Raw genomic sequence first — 27,344 nt, forward strand, 5'->3', positions numbered from 1 at the left:
CCCCGCCGCAACCTACATTATATTTATTAACCCCTAATCTGCCGCCCCTACACAGCTGCCACCTACATTATATTTATTAACCACTAATCTGCCCCCCCTACACCGCCGTCACTATATTAATTTTATTAACCCCTAGACCTTAGTTTTACCCTAACCCTAACACCCCCCTAACTTAAATATTATTTAAATTAATCTAAATAAATTTACTATTACTAACTAACGGCTAGATTTAGAGTTTTGTCGGTAACGACCCGCGTAGCTAACGCTGGCTTTTTTCTGGCCGCACCTTTTAAATACCGCTGGTATTGAGAGTTCACAGAATGGCTGCGTTAGGCTCCAAAAAGGGAGCGTACAGGCATATTTACCGCCACTGAAACTCTCAATACCAGAGTTGCTTACGGACGCGGCCAGCTTCAAAAACGTGCTCGTGCACGATTCCCCCATAGAAAACAATGGGGCTGTTTGAGCTGAAAAAAAACCTAACACCTGCAAAAAAGCCGCGTTCAGCTCCTAGCGCAGTCCCATTGTTTGCTATGGGGAAACACTTCCTACGTCTGCACCTAACACTCTAACATGTACCCCGAGTCTAAACACCCCTAACCTTACACTTATTAACCCCTAATCTTCCGCCCCCGCTATCGCTGACCCCTGCATATTATTTTTAACCCCTAATCTGCCACTCCGTACACCCCCGCCACCTACATTATCCCTATGTACCCCTAATCTGCTGCCCTAACATCGCCGACCCCTATATTATATTTATTAACCCCTAATCTGCCGCCCCCAACGTCGCCTCCACCTAACTTCACTTATTAACCCCTAATCTACCGACCGGACCTGAGCGCTACTATAATAAATGTATTAACCCCTAATCCGCCTCACTCTCGCCTCAATAACCCTATAATAAATAGTATTAACCCCTAATCTGCCCTCCCTAACATCGCCGACACCTAACTTCAAACATTAACCCCTAATCTGCCGACTGGAGCTCACCGCTATTCTAATAAATGTATTAACCCCTAAAGCTAAGTCTAACCCTAACACTAACAACCCCCTAAGTTAAATATAATTTAAATCTAACGAAATAAATTTACTCTTATTAAATAAATTATTCCTATTTAAAGCTAAATACTTACCTGTAAAATAAATCCTAATATAGCTACAATATAAATTAGAATTATATTATAGCTATTTTAGGATTTATATTTATTTTACAGGCAACTTTGTATTTATTTTAACCAGGTACAATAGCTATTAAATAGTTAAGAACTATTTAATAGCTAAAATAGTTAAAATAATTACAAAATTACCTGTAAAATAAATCCTAACCTAAGTTACAATTAAACCTAACACTACACTATCAATAAATTAATTAAATAAAATACCTACAATTATCTACAATTAAACCTAACACTACACTATCAATAAATTAATTAAATAAAATACCTACAATTATCTACAATTAAACCTAACACTACACTATCAATAAATAAATTAAATACAATACCTACAAATAAATACAATTAAATAAACTAACTAAAGTACAAAAAATAAAAAAGAACTAAGTTACAAAAAATAAAAAAATATTTACAAACATTAGTAAAAAATTACAATTTTAAACTAATTACACCCAAAATAAAAAAATGCCCTACCCTATTCTAAATTACAAAAGTTCAAAGCTCTTTTACCTTACCAGCCCTGAACAGGGCCCTTTGCGGGGCATGCCCCAAAGAATTCAGCTCTTTTGGCTGTAAAAAAACACATACAATACCCCCCCCCAACATTACAACCCACCACCCACATACCCCTAATCTAACCCAAACCCCCCTTAAATAAACCTAACACTAAGCCCCTGAAGATCTTCCTACCTTATCTTCACCATACCAGGTTCACCGATCGATCCAGAAGAGCTCCTCCGATGTCTTGATCCAAGCCCAAGCGGGGGGCTGAAGATGTCCATGATCCGGCTGAAGTCTTCATCCAAGCGGGAGCTGAAGAGGTCCATGATCCGGCTGAAGTCTTCTATCAACGGCATCTTCAATCTTCTTTCTTCAGGATCCGTGTTCATCCCGCCGACGCGGAACATCCATCTTCATCGACGACTTCCCGACGAATGACGGTTCGTTTAAGGGACGTCATCCAAGATGGCGTCCCTCGAATTCCGATTGGCTGATAGGATTCTATCAGCCAATCGGAATTAAGGTAGGAAAATTCTGATTGGCTGATGGAATCAGCCAATCAGAATCAAGTTCAATCCGATTGGCTGATCCGATCAGCCAATCAGATTGAGCTCGCATTCTATTGGCTGTTCCGATCAGGTAAAAGAGCTTAGAACTTTTGTAATTTAGAATAGGGTAGGGCATTTTTTTATTTTGGGGGTCTTTGTTATTTTATTAGGGGGCTTAGAGTAGGTGTAATTAGTTTAAAATTGTTGTAATTTTTTTCTAATGTTTGTAAATATTTTTTTATTTTTTGTAACTTAGTTCTTTTTTATTTTTTGTACTTTAGTTAGTTTATTTAATTGTATTTATTTGTAGGTATTGTATTTAATTAATTTATTGATAGTGTAGTGTTAGGTTTAATTGTAGATAATAGTAGGTATTTTATTTAATTAATTTATTTCTAGTGTTGTGTTAGGTTTAATTGTAACTTAGGTTAGGATTTATTTTACAGGTAATTTTGTAATTATTTTAACTATTTTAGCTATTAAATAGTTCTTAACTATTTAATAGCTATTGTACCTGGTTAAAATAAATACAAAGTTGCCTGTAAAATAAATATAAATCCTAAAATAGCTATAATATAATTATAATTTATATTGTAGCTATATTAGGGTTTATTTTACAGGTAAGTATTTAGCTTTAAATAGGAATAATTTATTTAATAAGAGTTAATTTATTTCGTTAGATTTAAATTATATTTAACTTAGGGGGTGTTAGTGTTAGGGTTAGACTTAGCTTTAGGGGTTAATCCATTTATTAGAATAGCGGTGAGATTCGGTCGGCAGATTAGGGTTTAATAATTGAAATTAGGTGTCGGCGATGTTAGGGAGGGCAGATTAGGGGTTAATACTATTTATTATAGGGTTATTGAGGCCGGGAGTGAGGCGGATTAGGGGTTAATAACTTTATTATAGTAGCGGTGAGGGGGGCAGATTAGGGGTTAATAAATATAATATAGGGGTCGGCGGTGTTGGGGGCAGCAGATTAGGGGTACATAGCTATAATGTAGCTGGCGGTGGCGTGCGGACGGCAGATTAGGGGTTAATAATAATATGCAGGGGTCAGCGATAGCGGGGGCGGCAGATTAGGGGTTAATAAATATAATATAGGGGTTGGCGGTGTTAGGGGCAGCAGATTAGGGGTACTTAAGTATAACGTAGGTGGCGGTCGGCAGATTAGGGGTTAAAAAAATTTAATCGAGTGGCGGCGATGTGGGGGGACCTCGGTTTAGGGGTACATAGGTAGTTTATGGGTGTTAGTGTACTTTAGAGCACAGTAGTTAAGAGCTTTATAAACCGGCGTTAGCCCAGAAAGCTCTTAACTACTGACTTTTTTCTGCGGCTGGAGTTTTGTCGTTAGATTTCTAACGCTCACTTCAGACACGACTCTAAATACCGGAGTTAGAAAGATCCCATTGAAAAGATAGGATACGCAATTGACGTAAGGGGATCTGCGGTATGGAAAAGTCGCGGCTGAAAAGTGAGCGTTAGACCCTTTCCTGACTGACTCCAAATACCGGCGGTAGCCTAAAACCAGCGTTAGGAGCCTCTAACGCTGGTTTTCACGGCTACCGCCAAACTCTAAATCTAGGCCTAAATTATTCCGATTTAAAACTAAATACTTACCTATAAAATAAACCATAAGATAGCTACAATATAATTAATAATTACATTGTAGCTATTTTAGGATTTATTTTTATTTTACAGGCAACTTTGTATTTATTTAAACTAGGTGCAATAGTTATTAAATAGTTATTAAATATTTATTAACTACCTAGCTAAAATAAATACAAAAGTACCTGTAAAATATACCCTAACCTAAGTTACAATTACACCTAACACTACAATATAATTAAATTAAATTAATAAACTAAAATTACCTACAATTAAATACAATAAAATAAAATAAACTAAAGTACAAAAAAAACCACTAAATTACAGAAAATAAAAACAATTACAAGAATTTTAAACTAATTACACCTAATCTAAGCCCCCTAATAAAATAAAAAAGCCCACCAAAATAATAAAAATCCCTACCCTATACTAAATTACAAATAGCCCTTAAAAAGGCCTTTTGCAGGGCATTGTCCCAAAGTAATCAGCTCTTTTACGTGTAAAAAAAAATACACCCCCCCCCAACATTAAAACCCACACACCCAACCCTACTCTAAAACCCACCCAAACCCCCCTTAAAAAACACTAATCCCCTGAAGATCACCCTACCTTGAGCCGTCTTCACCCAGCCAGGCACAAGAGGACCTCCAGAGGGGAAGAAGTCTTCATCCGATCTGGGCAGAAGAGGACATCTAGACCGGCAGAAGTCTTCATCCAGGCGGTATCTTCTATCTTCATATATCTGGAGCGGGTCCATCTTCAATCCATCCGACGCGGAGCATCCTCTTCCATCGACGTCCTAACCAAGAATGAAGGTTCCTTTAAATGACGTCATCCAAGATGGCATCCCTTGAATTCCGATTGGCTGATAGAATTCTATCAGCCAATCAGAATTAAGGTAGGAAAAATCCTATTGACTGATCTAATCAGTCAATAGGATTGAGCTAGCATTCTATAGGCTGATTGGAACAGCCAATAGAATGCAAGCTCAATCCTATTGGCTGATTGGATCAGCCAATAGGATTTTTCCTATCTTAATTCTGATTAGCTGATAGAAACCTATCAGCCAATTGGAATTCAAGGGACGCCATCTTGGATGACATCATTTAAAAGAACCTTCATTCTTCGTTAGGACGCCGATGGAAGAGGATGCTCCGCGTTGGATGGATTGAAGATGGACCCGCTCTGCTTCGGATGGATGAAGATAGAAGATGCCGCCTGGATGAAGACTTCTGCCGGTCTGGATGTCCACTTCTGCCTGGATCAGATGAAGACTTCTTCCCCTCTGGAGGTCCACTTGTGCCCGGCTGGTTGAAGACGGCTCAAGGTAGGGTGATCTTCAGAGGGTTAGTGTTAGGTTTTTTAAGGGGGGTTTGGTGGGTTTTAGAGTAGGGTTGGGTGTGTGGGTGGTGGGTTGTAATGTTGGGGAGGGGGTTGTATTTCTTTTTTTACAGGTAAAAGAGCTGATTACTTTGGGGCAATGCCCCACAAAAGGCCCTTTTAAGGGCTATTTGTAATTTAGTATAGGGTAGGGAATTTTATTATTTTGGGGGGCTTTTTTATTTTATTAGGGGGGTTAGAGTAGGTGTAATTAGTTTAAAATTCTTGTCATTTTTTATTATTTTCTGTAATTTAGTGTTTGTTTGTTTTGTAATTTAGTTAATTTTATTTTATTGTAATTAGTTTTATTTAATTGTAGTTAATTTATGTAATTATTTTAATGATAGTGTAGTGTTAGGTGTAATTTTAACTTAGGTTAGGTTTTATTTTACAGGTAATTTTGTATTTATTTTCGCTAGGTAGTTATTAAATAGTTAATAACTATTTAATAACTATTGTACCTAGTTAAAATAAATACAAAGTTGCCTGTAAAATAAAAATAAATACTAAAATAGCTACAATGTAATTATTAATTATATTGTAGATATCTTATGGTTTATTTTATAGGTAAGTATTTAGTTTTAATTAGGAATAATTTAGTTAATAATAGTAATATTTATTTAGATCTATTTAAATTATATTTAAGTTAGGGGGTGTTAAGGTTAGGGATAGACTTAGGTTTAAGGGTTAATAACTTTATTATAGTGGCGGCGGTGTAGGGGGGGCAGGATAGGGGTTAATATATATAATGTAGGTGGCGGCGGGCTCCGGGAGTGGTGGTTTAGGGGTTAAACATTTTATTTAGTTGCGGCGGGCTCCGGGTGCGGCTTTTTAGGGGTTAAACTATTTATTTAGTTGCGGCGGGGTCCGGGATCAGCAGGATAGGGGTTAATAACTTTATGTAGGTGGGGGCAGGGTCCAGGAGCGGCAGGATAGGAGTTAATAACTTTATGTAGGTGGCGGCAGGGTCCGGGAGCGGCAGTTTAGGGGTTAATATATTTACTATAGTTGCAGCGGGGTCTGGGAGCAGCGGTTTAGGGGTTAATAAGTTTATTTAGTTGCGGGGGGCTCTGGGAGCGGCGGTTTAGGGGGTAAAACAGTATAGTTTAGTGTGGGTGCTTAGTGACAGTATAGTAAGAAAGCTGCAAATAAGCCGAAGAGCAGCGAGATCAATGACTGTTAGTTAACAACAGTCCACTGCTCATCGCACCGTACTTGGTGCGCGGCTATTTGACAGCTATTTTGATAAATTTGGCGAATGTATTCAGGTCCGCGGCGGTGATGTTAGGCGATCTTAGACGAGCGTATTGGGGCCGTCGAATGCAGGTAAGTAGACAGCTTGATAAATAGAGGCCTTGTGCTCATATTACAAGCTTAAAGTAAAAAGTTATTGGTCAAGTGAAAGCCTCAGTTGCGTTAACATCTGGAGGTCAGAAAGCGCAGCTGTGCTATATGCCTCCCCTCAGAGACTTCTGTGGGACACACTACAAAACATTAAGCCTAAATACACTAAAGCCGAAGGTGCATTACGAAATAGTTTAAATAGCATTGTTCTTCACTCAGAAGAAAATAATATATATATATTTATTGTAATATGCTTTACATGTGTTTATTATGTGTTGCATTTTATAATTTGAGTGGTTTAGTGTGGCTGTGCTTTGATTGAAAATATAGGACGTGATAAAGAGATGTCTGCTTAACTAAACATTCTCTGTTAATTAGTTTTACCATGGACTTATAATACCAGATTGTGTGCTATTCTGTGTGTGGGCCTGTGATAATGATAACACACTGTGCAATATCATTAGTGCTCAACTTGTAATCTAGGTCTTAATGTGTAGAGGTCTATTCTTTATATTATACTTTGTACATCTGCACTATATTCATTATGCTGGAGGTGCTGTTATTTTTACACATAACACTTTGACACAGTGATTTCAGTTTTTACTTGATAGCTGAGATTATATTTATTTAATTTGTTTAACCCCTTGAGTGCTAACGACGGCTCTGAGCCGTCGCAAACTTTCCCCCCCCAACATTAAAACCCACACAACCAACCCTACTCAAAAACCCACCCAATCCCCCCTTAAAAAAACCTAACACTAACCCCTTGAAGATCACCCTACCGTGAGACGTCTTCACCCAACCGAGCAGAAGTGGTCCTCCAGACGGGCAGAAGTCTTCATCCAAGCCGGGCAGAAGAGCTCCTCCAGACGGGCAGAAGTCTTCATCCAGACGGCATCTTCTATCTTCATCCATCCGGAGCGGAGCGGGTCCATCTTCAAGATATCCAACGCTGAGCATCCTCTTCATCCGACGGCCGATGACTGAATGAAGGTTCCTTTAAGTGACGTCATCCAAGATGGCGTCCCTCAATTCCGATTGGCTGATAGAATTCTATCAGCCAATCGGAATTAAGGTAGAAAAAATCCGCCAATAGGGTTGAGCTTGCATTCTATTGGCTGTTCCAATCAGCCAATAGAATGCAAGCTCAATCCTACTGGCTGATTGGATCAGCCAATAGGATTGAACTTCAATCCTATTGGCTGATTGCATCAGCCAATAGGATTTTTTCTACCTTAATTCCGATTTGCTGATAGAATTCTATCAGCCAATCGGAATTGAAGGGACGCCATCTTAGATGACGTCACTTAAAGGAACCTTCATTCAGTCGTCAGCCGTCGGATGAAGAGGATGCTCCGCGTCGGATGTCTTGAAGATGGACCCGCTCTGCGCCGGATGGATGAAGATAGAAGATACCGTCTGGATGAAGACTTCTGCCCTTTCTGGAGGACCTCTTCTGCCCGGCTTTACTTGTGCCCGGTTGGGTGAAGACGTCTCACGGTAGGGTGATCTTCAAGGGGTTAGTGTTAGTTTTTTTAAGGGGGGATTGGGTGGGTTTTTGAGTAGGGTAGGTTGTGTGGGTGGTGGGTTTTAATGTTGGGGGGGGGTATTTGTACTTTTTTTTGCAGGTAAAAGAGCTGATTATTTTGGGGCAATGCCCTGCAAAAGGCCCTTTTAAGGGCTATTTGTAATTTATTGTAGGGTAGGGCTTTTTTATTTTGGGGGGCTTTTTTATTTTGTTAGGGGGATTAGAGTACGTGTAATTAGTTGAAAAATCTTGTCATTATTTTATTATTTTCTGTAATTTAGTGGGGTGGGTTTCGTACTTTAGATAATTTTATTTAATTGTAATTAATTGTATTTAATGTAGGGAACTAATTTAATTATAGTGTAGAGTTAGGTGTTAGTGTAACTTAGGTTAGGTTTTACTTTACAGGTAAATGTGTCTTTATTTTTAACTAGGTAGTTATTAAATAGTTTAGCAGCCAAAGGGTTAAGGATACTGGATTATTAAACAGAAAAGCTTTGTGCACACTGCCTGGTCACACAAATCACAGAAGAAGACATAGCTAACATATGTATATTGTTTAGATAACTATGTAAACATGTTAGCTAAGTGATAAAGCAACATTGCATTGTGCACAGGGACATCATTAGAAACCACTAAGCCTGGGAGCACTGGAGCAGGTATTTTCCCCTTAATATATTCCCAATTATTTGTTATACCAGGGTCGCGAATATAAATTTTGAATCCCTGACTAAACCATTTATCAGCTTCTTCCATACCCCTAGACCTGTGCAAGTTTTGGCCAAGTACATGACTAAAATGTGTGCTCTCTTTATTCATGAATGTAATCAAACTTGAAAGTGTTGTAAAATTAAAACCAGAACCTGAGATACAATAATATCCACACAAAAATATTGTTATAATATAACAACTTAATGTAACCCAATAAGTATGTATTATTATACTGAATAACTTATACAAATAAATTCAAATAAGCAAAATCTGTCTATCGCTCTATAGATCCATTTCTCTATCTGCCTATCTATATCTCTAACTATATACATTATTCATCTATCATCTGTCTGTTAATCTATGTCTATAAATAAAAATACTATATGCTTTTATATATTTAACTATACATTTTAATACCTAAAAATGATATATACAATAAACTTATTTAAATATTTTTAGAACACTTACTGCAGTTGGATTCATCTGATGCATCCCGGCAATTTACAATTCCATCACACCTCTGACTTGTGTTATAACAGGCACCATTAGCACACGAGAGCTGATCACAAACAGGATATTCTGCAGATGACAAGTCATTGGATGAAATGTGACACAATTCTGTATTTTGGAAAAAAGCATTTTACATGCAAGTGATTTCTACTCATATTATGATTACGTATTGCATTCAAAAATCACAAGCCAAAAAAAGTTTAGTGCAGAACCCATAGGCTCAAATGCAGAGCTCACAAAGGAAGGGGGGGCAAGCCCAGGAAAGAAGCACTGGACAAGGCTTTAAACAGAGCTTTGAGTATGATTCTCATGGTTCTATGGGTTGTTTCTAGGCAGAGTATTGCATTTTTTATTTAATTGCAAAATTTACTAACCTAATAGAAAAAAAGATTCCATTGGTAAAGTTTCATTATTGAGACAGCTAAAGTACAAGTCTAGCGGGGAGTCTGGCGGTGCAGGGGCATGACCGCACTGTGCTGAATCTCCGGCAACTTTTCCCCAATGCCTAATTCAAATGGCATAAAGTGCCTAAAAAAGCCAACGAAGCGATAGCTTAACAAGCCTAGAACCTGAGGGGCAACTTTTGAAGAACCGGACAATCTTATCCGAGACGCCACACGATCCAATAGCTGAAACCAGTGAGCTATGCATTGAGCTGCGCCACCCGGCCTACACGCAACTACAGCTTTCTGAGAAGTGGTGCTTCAATACACAGCAGCCATCAACCTGATAAACAGGTATTACGGGCCAAGGAAGACACCAATACCACTCATGAGAGCCCAATGACCTGACAAGGTAAAACATATTCTGTATAAACGAGCAAACACACCAGTAATGGGGGCCCAGCAACTATCTCACACTTTAACATAAAAACTGAGCAGGGGACACAGGAAAAGTTGGGAATCCACACAAATAAAACACTCACAGCCAAAGATTACCATATAAAAAGACCTATACCTATCTTACTAATGAACATAAGAGAAGCTATAAAATAAATAATAGATAACGTGAAGGCTGATTTATAAAACGGGAGCGCTTGTTTAATACAAACAGAGGCCTGAAAGCATACATTTGAACAGGGCAAGAATATAAACAAGACAGATACTCTGGGACAAACAGCGGATACAGCACCAAATAACACTGACCAGCATCTGAACTTTCAGCAACTTCTGCCAATTCTCTGGAGATTATTTCATACCTGACCTTTGTTATAACTAACTTTACAAAAAATATAAGTCAGGAACCAATTTCAATCCTTTATAATAACACGCTTCTTTTCAAACTGAACAAGCAATTATATATCAGCGCTACCCTCATTAAAGACCTAAACCTGCTAACATCAGAACATTATAATGGTTGCTAGAAAATCCACTAAAACTGACAAAAATGGAAGACCCTCTGGCAACCCTACCTCATTAACCTCATTTTTTGGCTCACAAGATCTAAACAAGAATAGATCACCAGATCCACCTCAGGAAAATACCCAAATCCCTCACCAGCTTCAAGAAAACATTTTGAGAATAAGAGGAATACCTGAAGATATTACAACAGAAACCCTTCACCCTTATCTAATACAACTTTTTAATAGTATCACCAACTCAACTACATTTACGGACTTGTCAATAGAACGAGCTCACAGAGCATTAAGAACACGTCCTAAACCAACAGCCCCACCTAGGGATGTTATAGTCAAACTACTTCCCTTCAAGGACAGATAATCAATTTTGAAATGCAGCAAGATCTATACATCCCCTTCAATTTCTAAACAAAGAACGGCAAATCTACCAAGATCTAAGTCCCATAACCATAGAAAAGAGGAAATCACTGAAGTTTACCACCTCTGTATTACAAGAACACAAAATTAAATACAGATGGGACTTCCCTTTCAGTCTGATCATTCTTCAAGATGGGAAAATGCTGATATACAAAGATATTACAGTCCTTAACACTATCTCCAGGTCCCTGGGACCACCACCTACTTACAGATGAAGACAAAACTTCTAACCCCAACAGCTCTTCTACAACTAATCAAGCATCATCCTGGACTACAGTAACTAGAGGGAAAAAAGGAAAGCAATCTAGCTTTTCACCAAGTCAACCTCCAACTTGATGAGATAAAATCCACTGACTGGACCACAGTTCTCTAGACGATAAGATAAGTACTTTTTGTAAAGAATACTTTTTAATGCATATATCTGCTCTACTTTTGCCCTCCAGACCTCCCTATTTGTGCATAACACCCCCATTATAGGTAGGCACATTACCATGCCTTGACTTTACAGAATCTAGATATATACACACTAGGAGGAGGCCACTAAAAATTCACCTCTCATAACGGGAGATGATTTCTATTTGTTTTATTATTGTTATTGTTTTTTCTGTTCTTAAGTTTTACATGTTATGTGTTGTTAAAGTTTTTATTAACTTTTTATTGTATCTCTGTCAGGCTATGTGTTTAACCATTACCCCACCAGACATCAGACCATACACTCCCTCAAACAAAACAATAATATATTCACACCAAATCACTTCACAAACACACAATCACACCAATAACAACCTTTTGAACATTATCACCATCAACTCCAGAGACCTTAATTCTCCTAGGAAAAGGACTACAGCTACAGCTATAGCGGATTTTAAACGCCAAGCAGGTGATATAATTTTATTACAAGAACCCCACTTTCTTAAAGGCAGGGAATACAAAACATTCCACTATAAATACAGAAAAGTGTTCTATGCCTCACACACAAACAAAAAAATTCAAGTGGGAATCATTATTAAAGCAAATATCCCCTTCCATGAGATTACAAAAATTAAACATAGAGAAGGGAGATACCTCCTTATTTCAGGCCTTTTGTATGGTTGATCACTATAGTTTCTATATACGCACCAGCCACCAAACAACATATGTTCCTGAAACGTTTCAAATATCATCTTAGAACACCAAAAAGGCACACTAATAATAGGAGGCAACATGAACTAAATTTAAATCCAGAATTAGACTGTTCAACAAATAAAACATCCCCTGCTTCTTCCTGTATCACTAAAGCTAATCATATACTTTAAGAAATCAAATACCTAGATGTGTGGAGAACTCTACATCCACTATCTAAAGATTATACTTTTTATTCATTCTTATATAAATTATACACAAGAATAGATTACATCTTCACTGACATCACTAGCATGAGTTTATTCCGACCTACAAATATAACCACAACCACTTAGTCAGACCATGCAGGTGTCAAATGCACCTTCACATGGCCATCTAAGCCCCTTAGAAACTTCATTTGGAGACTGGATGAAAACCTACTAATAAACCCTGAGCTCCAAATGAAACTCCAAAAAATAATAATACCATTTTTTCAACATAACCACCAAAATGACACTACCCCTTAAAACAATTGGGAAGCGCACAAAGGTGTAATACGGGGAACTCTAATAGCTCAGAAAGCTCACATTAATAAATTAAAGAGAGAAAGAATCACTAATCTCATAACAGAAATAACACAACTTGAGAATTCACATAAACAGGCCTTTTGTATGGTCGATCACTATAGTTTCTATATACTCACCAGCCACCAAATAACATATGTTCCTGAAACATGTTTCAAATATCATCTTAGAACACCAAAAAGGCACACTAATAATAGGAGGCGACCTGAACTAAACTTAAATCCAGAATTAGACTGTTCAACAAATAAAACATCCACTGCTTCTCCCTGTATCACTAAAGCTAATTATATACTTAAAGAAATCAAATGCCTAGATGTGTGGAGAACTCTACATCCACTATCTAAAGATTATACTTTTTATTCATTTCCACATAAAGTATACACAAGAATAGATAACATCTTCACTGACATCACTAGCATGAGTTTATTCTGACCTACAAATATAACTACAACCACTTGGTCAGACCATGCAGGAGTCAAATGCACCTTCACATGGACATCTAATTAAACTTAATTTGGAAACTGTACGAAAACCTACTAATAAACCCTGAGCTCCAAATGAAGCTCCAAAAAATAATAATAGCATTTTTTCAAAATAACCACCAAAATGACACTACCCCTTAAAACAATTGGGAAGCGCAGAAAGGTGTAATACGGGGATCTCTAATAGCTCAGAAAGCTCACATTAATAAATTGATGAGAGAAGGAATCACTAATCTCATAACAGAAATAACACAACTTGAGAATTCACACAAACAGGACCCTAAGAGGCCTATTTATCATGATGTGAGTAGACATGATCCGATATGGCGGATCATATCCACTGCACATCGATAAATGGGGACAGCAAACGCTCTCTGCATTTATCATTGCACCAGCAGTTCTTGTGAACTGCTGGTGCAATACCGCCCCCTGCAGATTGGCCGCTAGCAGGGGTGTCAAATATCATTCAGCCCCTAAGAATGAAGACACCCTACAACTCCTCCAATCCAAACGTTTATATCTAGCAGCTACCTTGAAGAAGGAACATACCCGACCATACTTGTTTTTAAAACAACAAGCATATATAGAACAAAACAAACCAGGGAGATCAATAGCATGTAACATTAAAAAAATATCTAAATTCTCCAATATTCTACATATTAAAGATAGCAAAGAAAAATCACAACATTCATCCCATGATACAGCAGAAACATTCCAGAAATATTACCATAACCTGTATAACCTCGGCAAATCAACACCGATGAATGATATAATAGACAAAGCCAGAATACAAAACATTAAAGACTACCTCTCAAAATTAAAATTACCCAAGTTAAACCCAATCCAAAAAGAAATATTAGATGAGCCCTTTTCCCTTGAAGATCTCCAAAAAGTAATAAAAGACCTTCCATCTCACAAATCACCAGGTCCTGTTGGATTTGCATATATATATTACAAAATACATATAGAACAATTAGCAACACACAAGCTGTCATACTTCAACAACATTGACAAAACACACCCTTTCTCGAAACACGCCCTAGAAGCCCACATAACTGTAGTCTTAATACCAAGCAAATCACTGGAACTGACCTCAAGTTATCGACCCATATCATTACCTAACACAGACATCATATTTTCTAAAATGCTAGCAAATAGAATAAACATTGTCTTGCCAGAACTAATTAACTTAGACCAAGTGATATTCATACCAGGACGGGAAGTGAAAGATAACACGGTCAGGGCCTTGAACATAATATTTCATGCACAAAAAAATAAGATACCACTAATTATACTATCAATGGATGCGGAAAAGGATTTTGACCGTGTTGCTTGGGACTTACTTCAACTCACTTTAGAGACAATGGGATTTGGCCAAGACATCATATCTCGCATACTATCCTTATATTCCCAACCAAATGCCAAAATTCTTATAAACTGGGGCCTATCTGAGTCATTCCAGATAACAAATGGTACTAGACAAGGTTGCCCACTATCCCCCCTACTCTTCACATGCGTTATTGAAACACTAGCCGAGAGAATCAGATCACACCCAGACATATCCGGCATACACATTGGAGATCAAAAGTACACCATATCCCTATTAGCAGATGATATTTTATTCACATTAACGAACCCAAAGATTTCCCTACCAATATTGACCCATGAATTTCAAACATTTAACCTTTATTCTAACTTCCTTATTAATACCTCCACAATACGACACACACTATCAATCTTACAAAATACTAAGCCCCCCATTTTCTGGCTATTCAATGCCCTATTTTGAAAGATGGGAATCAGACCTTGGAATTATTATTACCCCACAAATGTCCTCAGCAATAATCCATTCCTCCCTTAAAACTTCCATATCATCAGCAGCAGCAAAAATTAACTTAAAAATTCTGCATAGGTGGTATTATACTCCTCAGAAATTACACCGTCTATTCAAAAGGGCAACTAATAAATGCTGGTGATGTGGTCACGTCGGCAGCGATATGGCCCACATGTGATGGTGGTGCACATCCATACAAAACTTCTCAAGATCCATTATCACAGAAATAGAAGATATACTAGAAATACAGACTCCCTAGACCCCCTAATATGGTTATTAAATAAAAAACCCAATTAAAGTATAAACCATTCTTAAAATTATTTTTTATAATGACCAATAGCGTCACATTCTTGATAGCAAAGAAATGAAAAGCCAAAGACCCACCTACAGAAAAGATGTGGATACAAAGAGTATTAGAATTGTTATTATTAGAGGAATTGTATTTTTTTTAAACAGGATAGAATGGACATTTATGCAGAAATGCTTATGTCATGGGAGTCATACCTCAAAAACAACTAAAACAAATCACAAATGCTAGGCCTCTGAAACGAGCGATTTATCCATATATAGCATGATCTACGCTTATCATTTTAAGCAAATACAATGGAAAACACATATGGGGAAAAACACCAATCACATAGAAAGAGATATATCATTCTGACAGACAAGATATAATTCAAATTTGTTTATTTTGTTCATTGTTGATTTATATGTTAATTAGTATAACTGAATTAGCGTAACATATGTCATTATTACCAAATTGTCCCAGAAAATGGATCTTCGTCTCCAAACTATGTGAAAAATCTGGGATGACCATCCTTTGACAGAGTGCTGCCGCCTTTTTTGGATTCTATCTTCTTGTTTGATGGACATTTATATATCATTTTAGATTGCTAAGTATATTGTTACTGTTGTTCTATCATCTGTTGCTGTTGCATTTTTTATTAATTTAATAGTCATCATATTGTTCGATTTTTTATTTTATATGATTCATATGTAAATGGGAGGCGCACCCTAAAGGGTGTGGTGTGCATTTGTGTACACCACTCTCTATACTGCTATGTGAAAAATCTATTTCATTTTCAAAAAAGCTAATGAAAAAAAATGGAAAAAAATACAAGTCTAACTATTATTTTCGTACCAAAATCAATGTTTTTAAGTTTGCATATGGTATAATTTTAACACAAAGGGGTTTAAACAAGTCCCACTTGCACAGCATTGCAGCTCCTTGGCAGCTACATTTCACTGTGAGTCCTGACTGGTTCTCAAGCTGTCTTGTTCAGGACAGCTGGATATAGCATGCGCAGGGCAATAACACAAAAGTTACATGCTCTAACAATATCAATTATTTTGCTCTACAGTAGGCTGTCCCAATTCAGTGTAATGCATCTGATCAAATGTAATGGCTTTAATGTTGATCAGATTGGAAGTTTTTGTATATTTATGTTAATTTATTTCAGCTGTAAAACCGACTGTGTATTTTATTTGAGAAACAATTTTCCACAAGATATTACAAAGCAGAGTTACTTAAAGGGACACTGAACCCAATTTTTTTCTTTTGTGATTCAGATAGAGCATGCAATTTAAAGCAACTTTCTAATTTACTCCTATTGTCAATTTTTCTTCATTCTCTTGCTATCTTTATTTGAAAAAGAAGGCATCTAAGCAATTTTTTGGTTCAGACCCTATACAGCCCTTGTTTATTGGTCGGTTAAATTAATCCACCAATCAGCAAGAACAACCCAGGGTGTTCACCAAAAATGGGCTGGCATCTAAACTTACATTCTTGCTTTTCAAATAAAGATACCAAGAGAATGAAGATAATTTGATAATAGAAGTAAATTAGAAAGTTGTTTAAAATTTCATGCTCTATATAAATCACAAAAGAAAAAAATTGGGTTCAGTGTCCCTTTAAGATTGGTATAATTTTTCAATTGACTGGTTTAAACAATGTATCTTAGTCTCAAGCAAACCTGATTTCTTATCTCTTTTGCAATTTAGATCTCCTTGCTGAAGATGGGATCATGAGGGCAGGAATACTGTGTACTGATCTCACAGATCTATTGACTATAAAGCACAAATAAGACCCTTGAACTACAAATCTCTTTGACTTTCCTTTACTTAACAGGACACTTTTGAAGTTAATCCCATAGATATAGTTTTATAAAAGTGATTTGTAGAAGAATTGTGAAGCCGTGAATTTAGAAATAAGAGCTACGCTTGAGATACTCAGACGGAATTGGATACACATGTTTATTACAGTCAAAGGAAATTACTTTTTGGGATTTATATATTACGTTTTACACTAAACCACCACAGTGTACAACTTGCATGCAGTATGTATTGCATTTATTTATATATACATATACATTTTATTTGAACTATAATAAAAAATAAAAACTTTTTAAAGGGGCAGTAAAAGTCAAAATTAAATGTTCATGATTCAGATACAACATACAGCTTTAAACAACTTTCCAATTTACTTCTATTTGCATTGTTCTATTAGTATCTTTTGTTGAAGAGTATAGGTAGGCGTGGGAGCAGCAATGCCCTGATAGGAAATAGCTAAAGATTGGTGGCTGTACATATATACGTTACAGGCTCACCAAATGTGCTCAGCTAGCTCCCAGTAGTGCATTGCTGCTACCACCTAAGTTTACTCCTCAAGAAAGGATACCAAGAGAACATAGCACATTTGATAATAGGGGTAAACTGGAAAATTGTTTGCATGCTGAATCATAAATGTTTAATATTGACTTTATTGTCCCTTTAAAATAAATATGTTAGATCACAAAATTATACAGATGTTGAACTGTCCTATAATATAAAAACATACTACAACATAAAGTACAGTGCGATGTATATACATTATATTTTATAAAAACATACTACAACATAAAGTACAGTGCAATGTATATACATTATATTTTATAAAAGCATAATACAACATAAAGTACAGTGCAATGTATATACATTATATTTTATAAAAACATAATACAACATAGAGTACAGTGTAATGTACATACATTATATTTTATAAAAGCATAATACAACATAAAGTACAGTGCAATGTATATACATTATATTTTATAAAAACATAATACAACATAAAGTACAGTGTAATGTACATACATTATATTTAAAATTGTAAAATGTTTTTTAACCTTTTCATTTTCCTATATTTAACCACAGAATGATTTTTCTTCTAATAATTAGTGACTACTCTGCAAAACAATTTTAAGAAAATAGTAGGTTAGAATATTACCCAGACACCTTTTTTAAACTCTCTCTGTGCCCTTGTTTGCTCTCTTTATGGAGCTATTTGTGTACCCTATTAACAAGAAAGGGTTTCACTTACATCTTGGAGGAGTTCTATACTTAAAGGGACAGTACACTGTAAAATTGTTTTTACATTATTGTATTTTCCGTGACTTGTTATACCAGCTGCAGAGTATAAAATATTTGAGAATTTGCATTTTCAGGTTTATTTGTGTATATGAAGTAGCTGGTTTTGTGCTTTGAAACCACAGCCTATTACAATGGGATGAACTAAAAGGACATTATACACTCATTTTTTATTTGCATAAATGTTTTGTAGATGATTTATTTAAAAATATATATATATATAGTTTTGCTTACTTTTAAATAACATTGCTCTGATTTTCAGACTCCTTACCAAGCCCCAAAGTTTTATGAGAATACCGTCAGCTACCTACTCCAGCTTGCTCCTGTTTGTGTAAGGGGTCTTTTCATATGCAAAAGAAGGGGGAGGGGGGAGTGTCTTATTTGCCACTTGCAGTGAGCTTTCCAGCTACCTTTTCAACAGAGCTAAATGGAGAGCTTCTAAGTAAGTTTTTAAACAGTTTTATACTAGATTTTTATATCAGTATCTATGCATCTTATTCTTTATAGTAGTGTCTATTGTATGCAGTTATATGAAAATGAGTGTATACGGTCCCTTTAAAGGTAATATCAGAACTCATTATGTTATAACTTTGTGTACACAGACTTGCTTGCTTATCTTATATTTGTCTGGAACACCAAAGCTCAATACATAGAGAGAACAATGGAAAATTATAATTTTATTGCTTAACTATCATGCCCCCCACTGAGAGTGTAATCTCTTCTGCTGGCTGCGTTTACTTAGGCTTGTCAATAGCATATACTCCAGTATAGAAACTTTCAGTATAGGCGGCTATAACACAGGCTAAATCAGCTATTTCAAATGCTTAAAAAGGAGTAAAGGAGCTACTTATAAACAATTTAATACACTATATATAATAGCAGGTAAAATAGATCATTGGGAATAATTTAAAGGGAAGAAAATGTTTGGGTGAACTGTCCCTTTTAACAATAAATCTAAACCCATTTCTGCTTGGAATTTTTGTTTGCTGAAAAAATGTAGATACGGCCATCAATCTAAAATCTCTGAAAAACGGAAAATTCACTTTTAAAACACAAATGCCTAGATTTAGAGTTTTGTCGGTAAAGACCCACGTAGCTAACGCAGCTTTTTTTCCTACCGCTGCTTCCAAACAACGCTGGTATTTAGAGTTGTCTGAATGGCTGCGTTAGGCTCCAAAAAAAGGAGCGTTAAGCCGAATTTACCGCCACTTCAACCCTCAATACCAGCGTTGCTTACGGTAGCGGTAAGCTGGCAAAACGTGCTCATGCACGATTCCCCCATAGGAAACAATGGGGCAGTTTGGGCTGAAAAAAAACCTAACACCTGCAAAAAAGCAGCGTTAAGCTCCCAACGCAGCCCCATTGTTTCCTATGGGGAAACACTTTCTAACTCTGCACCTAACACCCTAACATGTACCCCAAGTCTAAACACCCCTAACCTTACACTTATTAACCCCTAATCTGCCGACCCCGCTATCGCTGACACCTGCATTACACTATTAACCCCTAATCTGCCGCTCTGCCGCTCCGGACACCGCCGCCACCTACATTATCCCTATGAACTCCTAATCTGCTGCCCCCAACATCGCCGACACCTATATAATATTTATTAACCCCTAATCTGCCCCCCCAACGTCGCCGTCACCTAACTTCAAGTATTAACCCCTAATCTGCTGACCAGACCTCGCCGCTACTATAATAAATGTTTTAACCCCTAAAGCTAAGTCTAACCCTAACCCTAACACCCCCCTAAGTTAAATATAATTTTAATCTAACGAAATAAATTAAATCTTATTAACTAAAGTATTCCTATTTAAAACTAAATACTTACCTGTAAAATAAACCCTAATATAGCTACAATATAACGAATAATTATATTGTAGCTATTTTAGGATTTTTTTTTATTTTACAGGCAACTTTGTATTTATTTTAACTAGGTACAATAGCTATTAAATAGTTATTTACTATTTAATAGCTACCTAGTTAAAATAATTACAAAATTACCTGTAAAATAAATCCTAACCTAAGTTACAATTAAACCTAACACTATACTATCAATAAATGAATTAAATAAATTACCTACAATTACATACAATTAAATAAACTAAACTAAATTACAATAAAAACAAACACTAAATTACAAAAAAAAAAAAAGATTACAAGAATATTAGGCTAATTACACCTACTCTAAGCCCCCTAATAAAATAAAAAAGCCCCCCAAAATAATAAAGGTCCCTACCCTATTCTAAATTAAAAAGTAATCAGCTCTTTTACCAGCCCTTAAAAGGGCTTTTTGCGGGGCATGCCACAAAGTAATCAGCTCTTTTGCCTGTAAAAAAAATACAACCCCCCCAACATTAAAACCCACACCCACATACCCCTACTCTAACCCACCCAATCCCCCCTTAAAAAAACCTAACACTACCCCCCTGAAGATCTCCCTACCTTGAGTCGTCTTCACCCAGCCGGGCCGAAGTCTTTATCCGATGGGGCAGAAGAGGACATCCAGACCGGCAGAAGTCTTCATCCTATCCGGGCAGAAGAGGACATCCAGACCGGCAGACATCTTCATCCAAACGGCATCTTCTATCTTCATCCATCCGGAGCGGAGCCATCTTCTTCCCAGCCGACGCGGATCCATCCTCTTCAACCGACGCCTACTCACCGAATGAAGGTTCCTTTAAATAACGTCATCCAAGATGGCGTCCCTCGAATTCCGATTGACTGATAGTATTCTATCAGCCAATCGGAATTAAGGTAGGAAAAATCTGATTGGCTGGGAAGAAAATGGCTTCGCTCCACTCCGGATGGATGAAGATAGAAGATGCCGCTTGGATGAAGATGTCTGTCGGTCCGGATGTCCTCTTCTGCCCGGATAGGATGAAGACTTCTCCCGGTCTGGATGTCCTCTTCTTCCCCATCGGATGAAGACTTCGGCCCGGCTGGGTGAAGACGACTCAAGGTAGGGAGATCTTCAGGGGGGTAGTGTTAGGTTTTTTTAAGGGGGGATTGGGTGGGTTAGAGTAGGGGTATGTGGGTGTGGGTTTTAATGTTGGGGGGGTTGTATTATTTTTACAGGCAAAAGAGCTGATTACTTTGGGGCATGCCCCACAAAAAGCCCTTTTAAGGGCTGGTAAAAGAGCTAATTACTTTTTAATTTAGAATAGGGTAGGGACCTTTACTATTTTGGTTTTTTTTTTATTTTTTTATTAGGGGGCTTAGAGTAGGTGTAATTAGCCTAATATTCTTGTAATCTTTTTTTATTTTTTGTAATTTAGTGGGGGGGTTTTATGTAATTTAGTTTAGTTTATTTAATTGTATGTAATTGTAGGTAATTTATTTAATTAATTTATTGATAGTTTAGTGTTAGGTTTAATTGCAACTTAGGTTAGGATTTATTTTACAGGTAATTTTGTAATTATTTGAACTAGGTAGCTATTAAATAGTAAATAGCTATTTAATAGCTATTGTACCTAGTTAAAATAAATACAAAGTTGCCTGTAAAATAAATATAAATCCTAAAATAGCTACAATATAATTATTCGTTATATTGTAGCTATATTAGGGTTTATTTTACAGGTAAGTATTTAGTTTTAAATAGGAATACTTTAGTTAATAAGATTTAATTTATTTAGTTTGATTAAAATTATATTTAACTTAGGGGGGGTGTTAGGGTTAGGGTTAGACTTAGCTTTAGGGGCTAAAACATTTATTATAGTAGCGGCGATGTGGCGGCGATGTTAGAGAGGGCAGATTAGGGGTTAATACTATTTATTATAGTGTTTGCGAGGCGGGAGTGCAGCGTTTTAGGGGTTAATACATTTATTATAGTGGCAGTGAGGTCCGGTCGGCAGATTAGGGGTTAATAAGTGTAGGTAAGGTAGCGGCGATGTTGGGGGGGGCAGATTAGGGGTTAATAAATATTATGTAGGTGTCAGTGATGTTAGGGGCAGCAGATTAGGGGTTCATAGGGATAATGAAGGTGGTGGCGATGTGCGGTCAGCAGATTAGGGGTTACAAATATTTATTATAGTGGCAGCGATGTGGGGGGCCTCGGTTTAGGGGTACATAGGTAGTTTATGGGTGTTAATGTACTTTAGAGCACTGTAGTTAAGAGCTTTATATACCGGCGTTAGCCCATAAAGCTCTTAACTACAGCCTTTCCATGGGCAGTAGGAGTCTTGTTGGTAGAGGTGTAACTCTCACTTCAGCCAAGACTCTAAATACCAGCGTTAGGAAGATCCCATTGAAAAGATAGGATACGCAATAGGCGTAAGAGGATCTGCGGTATGGAAAAGTCGCGGCTTGAAAGTGAGCGGTACACCTTTACCTGGCCGACTCTAAATACCAGCGGGCGGCCAAAAGCAGCGTTAGGACCCCTTAACGCTGCTTTTGACGGCTAACGCAGAACTCTAAATCTAGGCGAAAGTAACTTAAATTACTTGATTAAAAAGTCAGCTTCACGCCACAAACAAATCTAAAATGCCCCGCTCATGATTGTAAAAATACTGCAAATGTTTTGTCAGCCACTCAACTGGTTAATCTTCTCAACTGAAAGAAATACAATATTAAGTCATGTTTAGTGTTAACATCAGACAGACTCACGGCAGCTTCTCTCATCAGCTCCGTCTGTGCAATCCTTCATGCGATCACACCTGTATGCCCCAGGGATACACTGCCCACTGGAACACGTGAATTGCTGAGATGAGCACGTTCTTCCAGCTGTTGAGGTATAATGGTTAAATAAGATTGTGATATAAGCGTTTATCATCTGTGTTGCTGACAATGTGAGGATTAAAAATTAAAAGAAAAAGATGGAAAAAAGGTTTTGCTGTTAATCAAGACATGCTCAAAAGAAAACTGTAATTTTAAACAACTTTCCAATTTACTTCTATTATAAAATACTAGTCCTAAAGCCCGTTCACACGGGCCATTTTTTGCAGTACAGTGGTCCCACCCCTTGCTCTCTCCCTCCCCCTCTCTTTTGCTCTCTCTCCCCCCCTCTCTTTTGCTCTCTCTCTCTCCCCCCTCTCTTTTGCTCTCTCTCCCCCTCTCTTTTGAGCTCTCCCCCCCTCTCTTTTGAGCTCTCTCTCTCCCCCCTCTCTTTTGCGCTCTCTCCCCCTCTCTTTTGCTCTCTCTCTCTCCCTCTCTCTATTTTGCGCTCTCTCTCCCCCTTTCTCTTTTGCTCTCTCTCTCCCCCCCTCTCTTTTGCGCTCTCTCCTCCTCTCTCTTGCGCTCTTTCTCTCTCCTCCATCTCTTTTGTGCTCTCTCTCCCCCATCTCTTTTGCGCTCTCTCCCCCTCTCTCTCTTTCCCCTTTTTTTTTGCGCTCTCTCCCCTCTCTTTTGCGCTCTCTCCCCCTCTCTTTTGCGCTCTCTCCCCCCCCTCTATTTTGGGCTTTCTCTCCCCCATCTCTTTTGCGCTCTCTCTCCCCCCTCTCTTTTGTGCTCTATCTCCCCCATCTCTTTTGCCCTCTCTCTCCCCCCTCTCTTTTGCGCTCTCTCTCCCCCCCTCTCTTTTGCGCTCTCTCCACCCTCTCTTTTGCGCTCTTCCCCCCCTCTCTTTTGCACTCTCTCCCCCCTCTTTTTTGCGCTCTCTCCCCCCTCTCTTTTGTGCTCTCTCTCCCCCCTCTTTTGCACTCTCTCTCCCCCTCTCTTTTGTGCTCTCTCTTCCCTCTTTTGCGTTCTCTCTCTCTCCCCCCTCTCTTTTGCACTCTCTCCCCCCTCTCTTTTGCGCTCTCTCTCCCCCCTCTCTTTTGCGCTCTCTCTCCCCCCCTCTCTTTTGCGCTCTCTCTCCCCCCCCCTCTCCCCCCAACCCTCTTTCTCCTCCCCACCCCTCTTTCTCCCCGACCCCTCTTTCTTCCCTACCCCTCTCTCTCCCCCCTCTCTCTCTCTCTCCCCCCTCTCTCTCTCTCTCCCCCCCTCTCTCACTCTCTCCCCCCCTCTCTCTCTCTCCCCCCTCTCTACCTCTCTCCCTTCCTCTCTACCTCTCTCCCCTCCTCTCTCTCTTTCCCTCTCTCTCTCTCCCCCCTCTCTCTCTCTCCCCTCTCTATCTCTCTCCCCTCTATCGCGCAACCGCACCTGGCCACACCCCATTCATGCCCGGCCACGCCCCTTCACGGACATTCAACGCAGGCCACGCCCCGCTCATCTCTGGCCACGCCCACTTCTGCCGCAGATCAGCTTCAGCTAGGGACTCAAAGGCCAGGTGTGTTTGTCCTTGTGCTGTCTCTACTGCGCATGACAGCTTCAGACAAACACACTTGGCCTTTTATATTATAGGATACATTTCATGGTATTATTTGTTGAAGATCATAACTAGGTTGTTATAAATAATGCTTCCCTCTAGTGCTTAATGTATAATATTGTTAAAAAAGGATGTGTGCATACTTTTGAACCTATCTAGGTATGCTCTTCAACAAAGGATGCCAACAGAGCAAATTAAATGTGTTAATAAAAGCATATGGGAAAGTTTCTTTAAAATTACATGCCCTACCTCAATTATAGAACTTTAAGTTTGACATCAATGCCTTTTTATTCCTTTTATGGGAATATTTCTGTTTAAGGGACAGTCTACAACAAATTTGCTTTTGTTTAAAAAGATAGATAATCCACGTATTACCCATTCCACATGGTTATATTAATATACTTTTTACCTCTGTAATTACCTTGTATCTACTCCGCAGACGCAGACTGTCCCCGTATTTCAGTTCTTTTGACAGACTTGCATTTTAGCCTATCAGTGCTGACTCCTAGTGAGCACAATGTTATCTATATGGCATACATGAACCTGTGCTGTCTAGCTGTGAAAAAACTGTTCAAATACACTGAGAAAAGAGGTGGTCTTCAAGGCTTAGACATTAGCATATGAGCCTACATAGGTTTAGCCTTCAACAAAGAATACCAAGAGCACAAAGTAAATTTGATTATAAAAGTAACTTGAAAAGTTGTTTAAAATTGCATGCCCTATCTGAATATTGAAAGTTTAATTTTGACTAGACTGTCTCTTTCCACTAAATGCAGTATTAGATATGGACAAATAAAGGTTTGGTTGAGGTTGGGTAGGGTAGATCCTATATAACAGTTTATAGTAAAAACCTTGATAGTCATTTGGATCTTTCTCTAACAATTATTTTACAACAGTAGTTCTATGGTGACATAGTAATAAAACTATATTTTATGCTAGTACAGATATTTATCAAGGTGAAAATAAGTCAGATACACACATGACCTGAAATTAAAACAAAGTTAAATAACTTTGCATACAATTAAAAGGGAATATAGAGTTCATTTCACAGGGGAATGCTTTATATATGTAAATAGGATAGATGGCTTGTAATGAATAGAAATCCACTTTAATAATTGTTTTATATGTGGTGTATATACTAGAGACTGCAAAAAGAATACTAATTTACATACTTATTTCCAAATCACAATATGAATTTAACATGAAAGTACATATCATTTGATTGAAGCTCTTATAACTCATCAACCAGAGGAAATTTTGTTTTTTTACTAATGTTGATTAAATGCTCGAAAATTGAGATCTAATCTTTGTCAATAACGTGTGAAAAGGTTGGTGACAGATATTCCTATGTATACTTTTTTTGGTTAAAACTTGAACATTAATTATATTATACAATGGTGTCATGAAAATTAAGTAACCAATCAGGAAAGGGGGACATTTATGCCACCTTAATTCCTTCATCTTCATTTTAACTAACAGCATCAGATGTACAAATAAGTGTTAAATCTAGATTGTCTAATACTTTTGATAAACATGTTCTGTATTCATGGTTATTTTATTTTTAGTTTATTGCACTCTAGATTCAATTTCCCTTTAGTAAGAAGTTTGACAGAAATATCCTCCATAAAAACAACTAAATAACACATATATATATATATACACAGTGAAGGTTTAATGTACTTACGGCAGCTATGTTCATCTGCACCATCACTACAGTCTTCATCATCATCACAAACCCAGGAATGATCAATACATTCTCCATCAGGGCACGTAAACTCTTTACAAGCTGAGTAAAAAAAAACATATCAAATAAAAGAAATGTAAAACCATGATGTCATATTAAAGGGACAGTGTAATGTGATTTTTAATCCTCTCCTTTAATGTGTTCTCAATAATCCATTTTACCTGCTAGAGAGTATTACATTGTTTGCAGATAGTTCCTTTACCTTGATTTTATCATGTGAAATAATTATGTTGCGTCCCCAACTATACTGAAAATGTCAATACTTAAGTATTGGTTATAGAAAAGTGATGTAAACAAGAATATATATAATTAAATCACACTCCCAGTAAGGGGGTTGGACAGAGAGGTAATAAAATGTTAATTTCTCAATGTTGTCTCTAAGAGGTAGATTTAAAAAAGCTCTCTAGGCTGGTTAGATTCTATAAGAATGCTCACCAGTCCTTCTATTTCCCTAGTAGAATTCTATAAAGCCACTTTTTACCCTGAAAATAGGGTGTCCTTCTAAATGAAGTATACTGCATTTCCTTATGGGAAGGAGATCTGTATATTAAAGGGACACTATACCCAAACATTTTCTTTCATGATTAAGGTAGAAAATATAATTTTAAACAACATTCCAATTTACTTCTATTACCTAATTTGCTTTATTCTTTAGATATACTTTAATGAAGAAATAGCACTGCACCCAGTGAACCAATCACAGGAGGCATCTATGTGCAGCTACCAATCAGCAGCTACTAAGCATATCTAGATATGCTTTTCAGCAAAGAATATCAAGAGAATGAAGCAAAATAGATAATAGAAGTAAATTAGAAAGATGTTGGGTTTCATGTCCCTTTAAATTACATAATTAAATTTGTAATTTAAA

General features: G+C 37.4%; 1 protein-coding gene across 1 annotated transcript in view; it reads right to left on the reverse strand.

Annotated features, from left to right (window-relative positions):
* The window catches only part of LRP2 (LDL receptor related protein 2), a 337,404-nt gene that overhangs the window by 239,598 nt on the left and 70,462 nt on the right, over positions 1-27,344 (reverse strand). Inside the window, exons 3-5 of the mRNA XM_053698401.1 lie at positions 26,417-26,518; positions 23,094-23,210; positions 9,267-9,377 (exon numbers count right to left, since the gene is read on the reverse strand). Coding sequence (XP_053554376.1) covers positions 9,267-9,377; positions 23,094-23,210; positions 26,417-26,518 — 330 coding nt within the window. The remainder of the gene's footprint in view (positions 1-9,266; positions 9,378-23,093; positions 23,211-26,416; positions 26,519-27,344) is intronic.

The sequence above is a fragment of the Bombina bombina genome, chromosome 1, assembly GCF_027579735.1.
Source record: "Bombina bombina isolate aBomBom1 chromosome 1, aBomBom1.pri, whole genome shotgun sequence".
In the NCBI taxonomy this organism is placed as follows: Eukaryota; Metazoa; Chordata; class Amphibia; order Anura; family Bombinatoridae; genus Bombina; species Bombina bombina.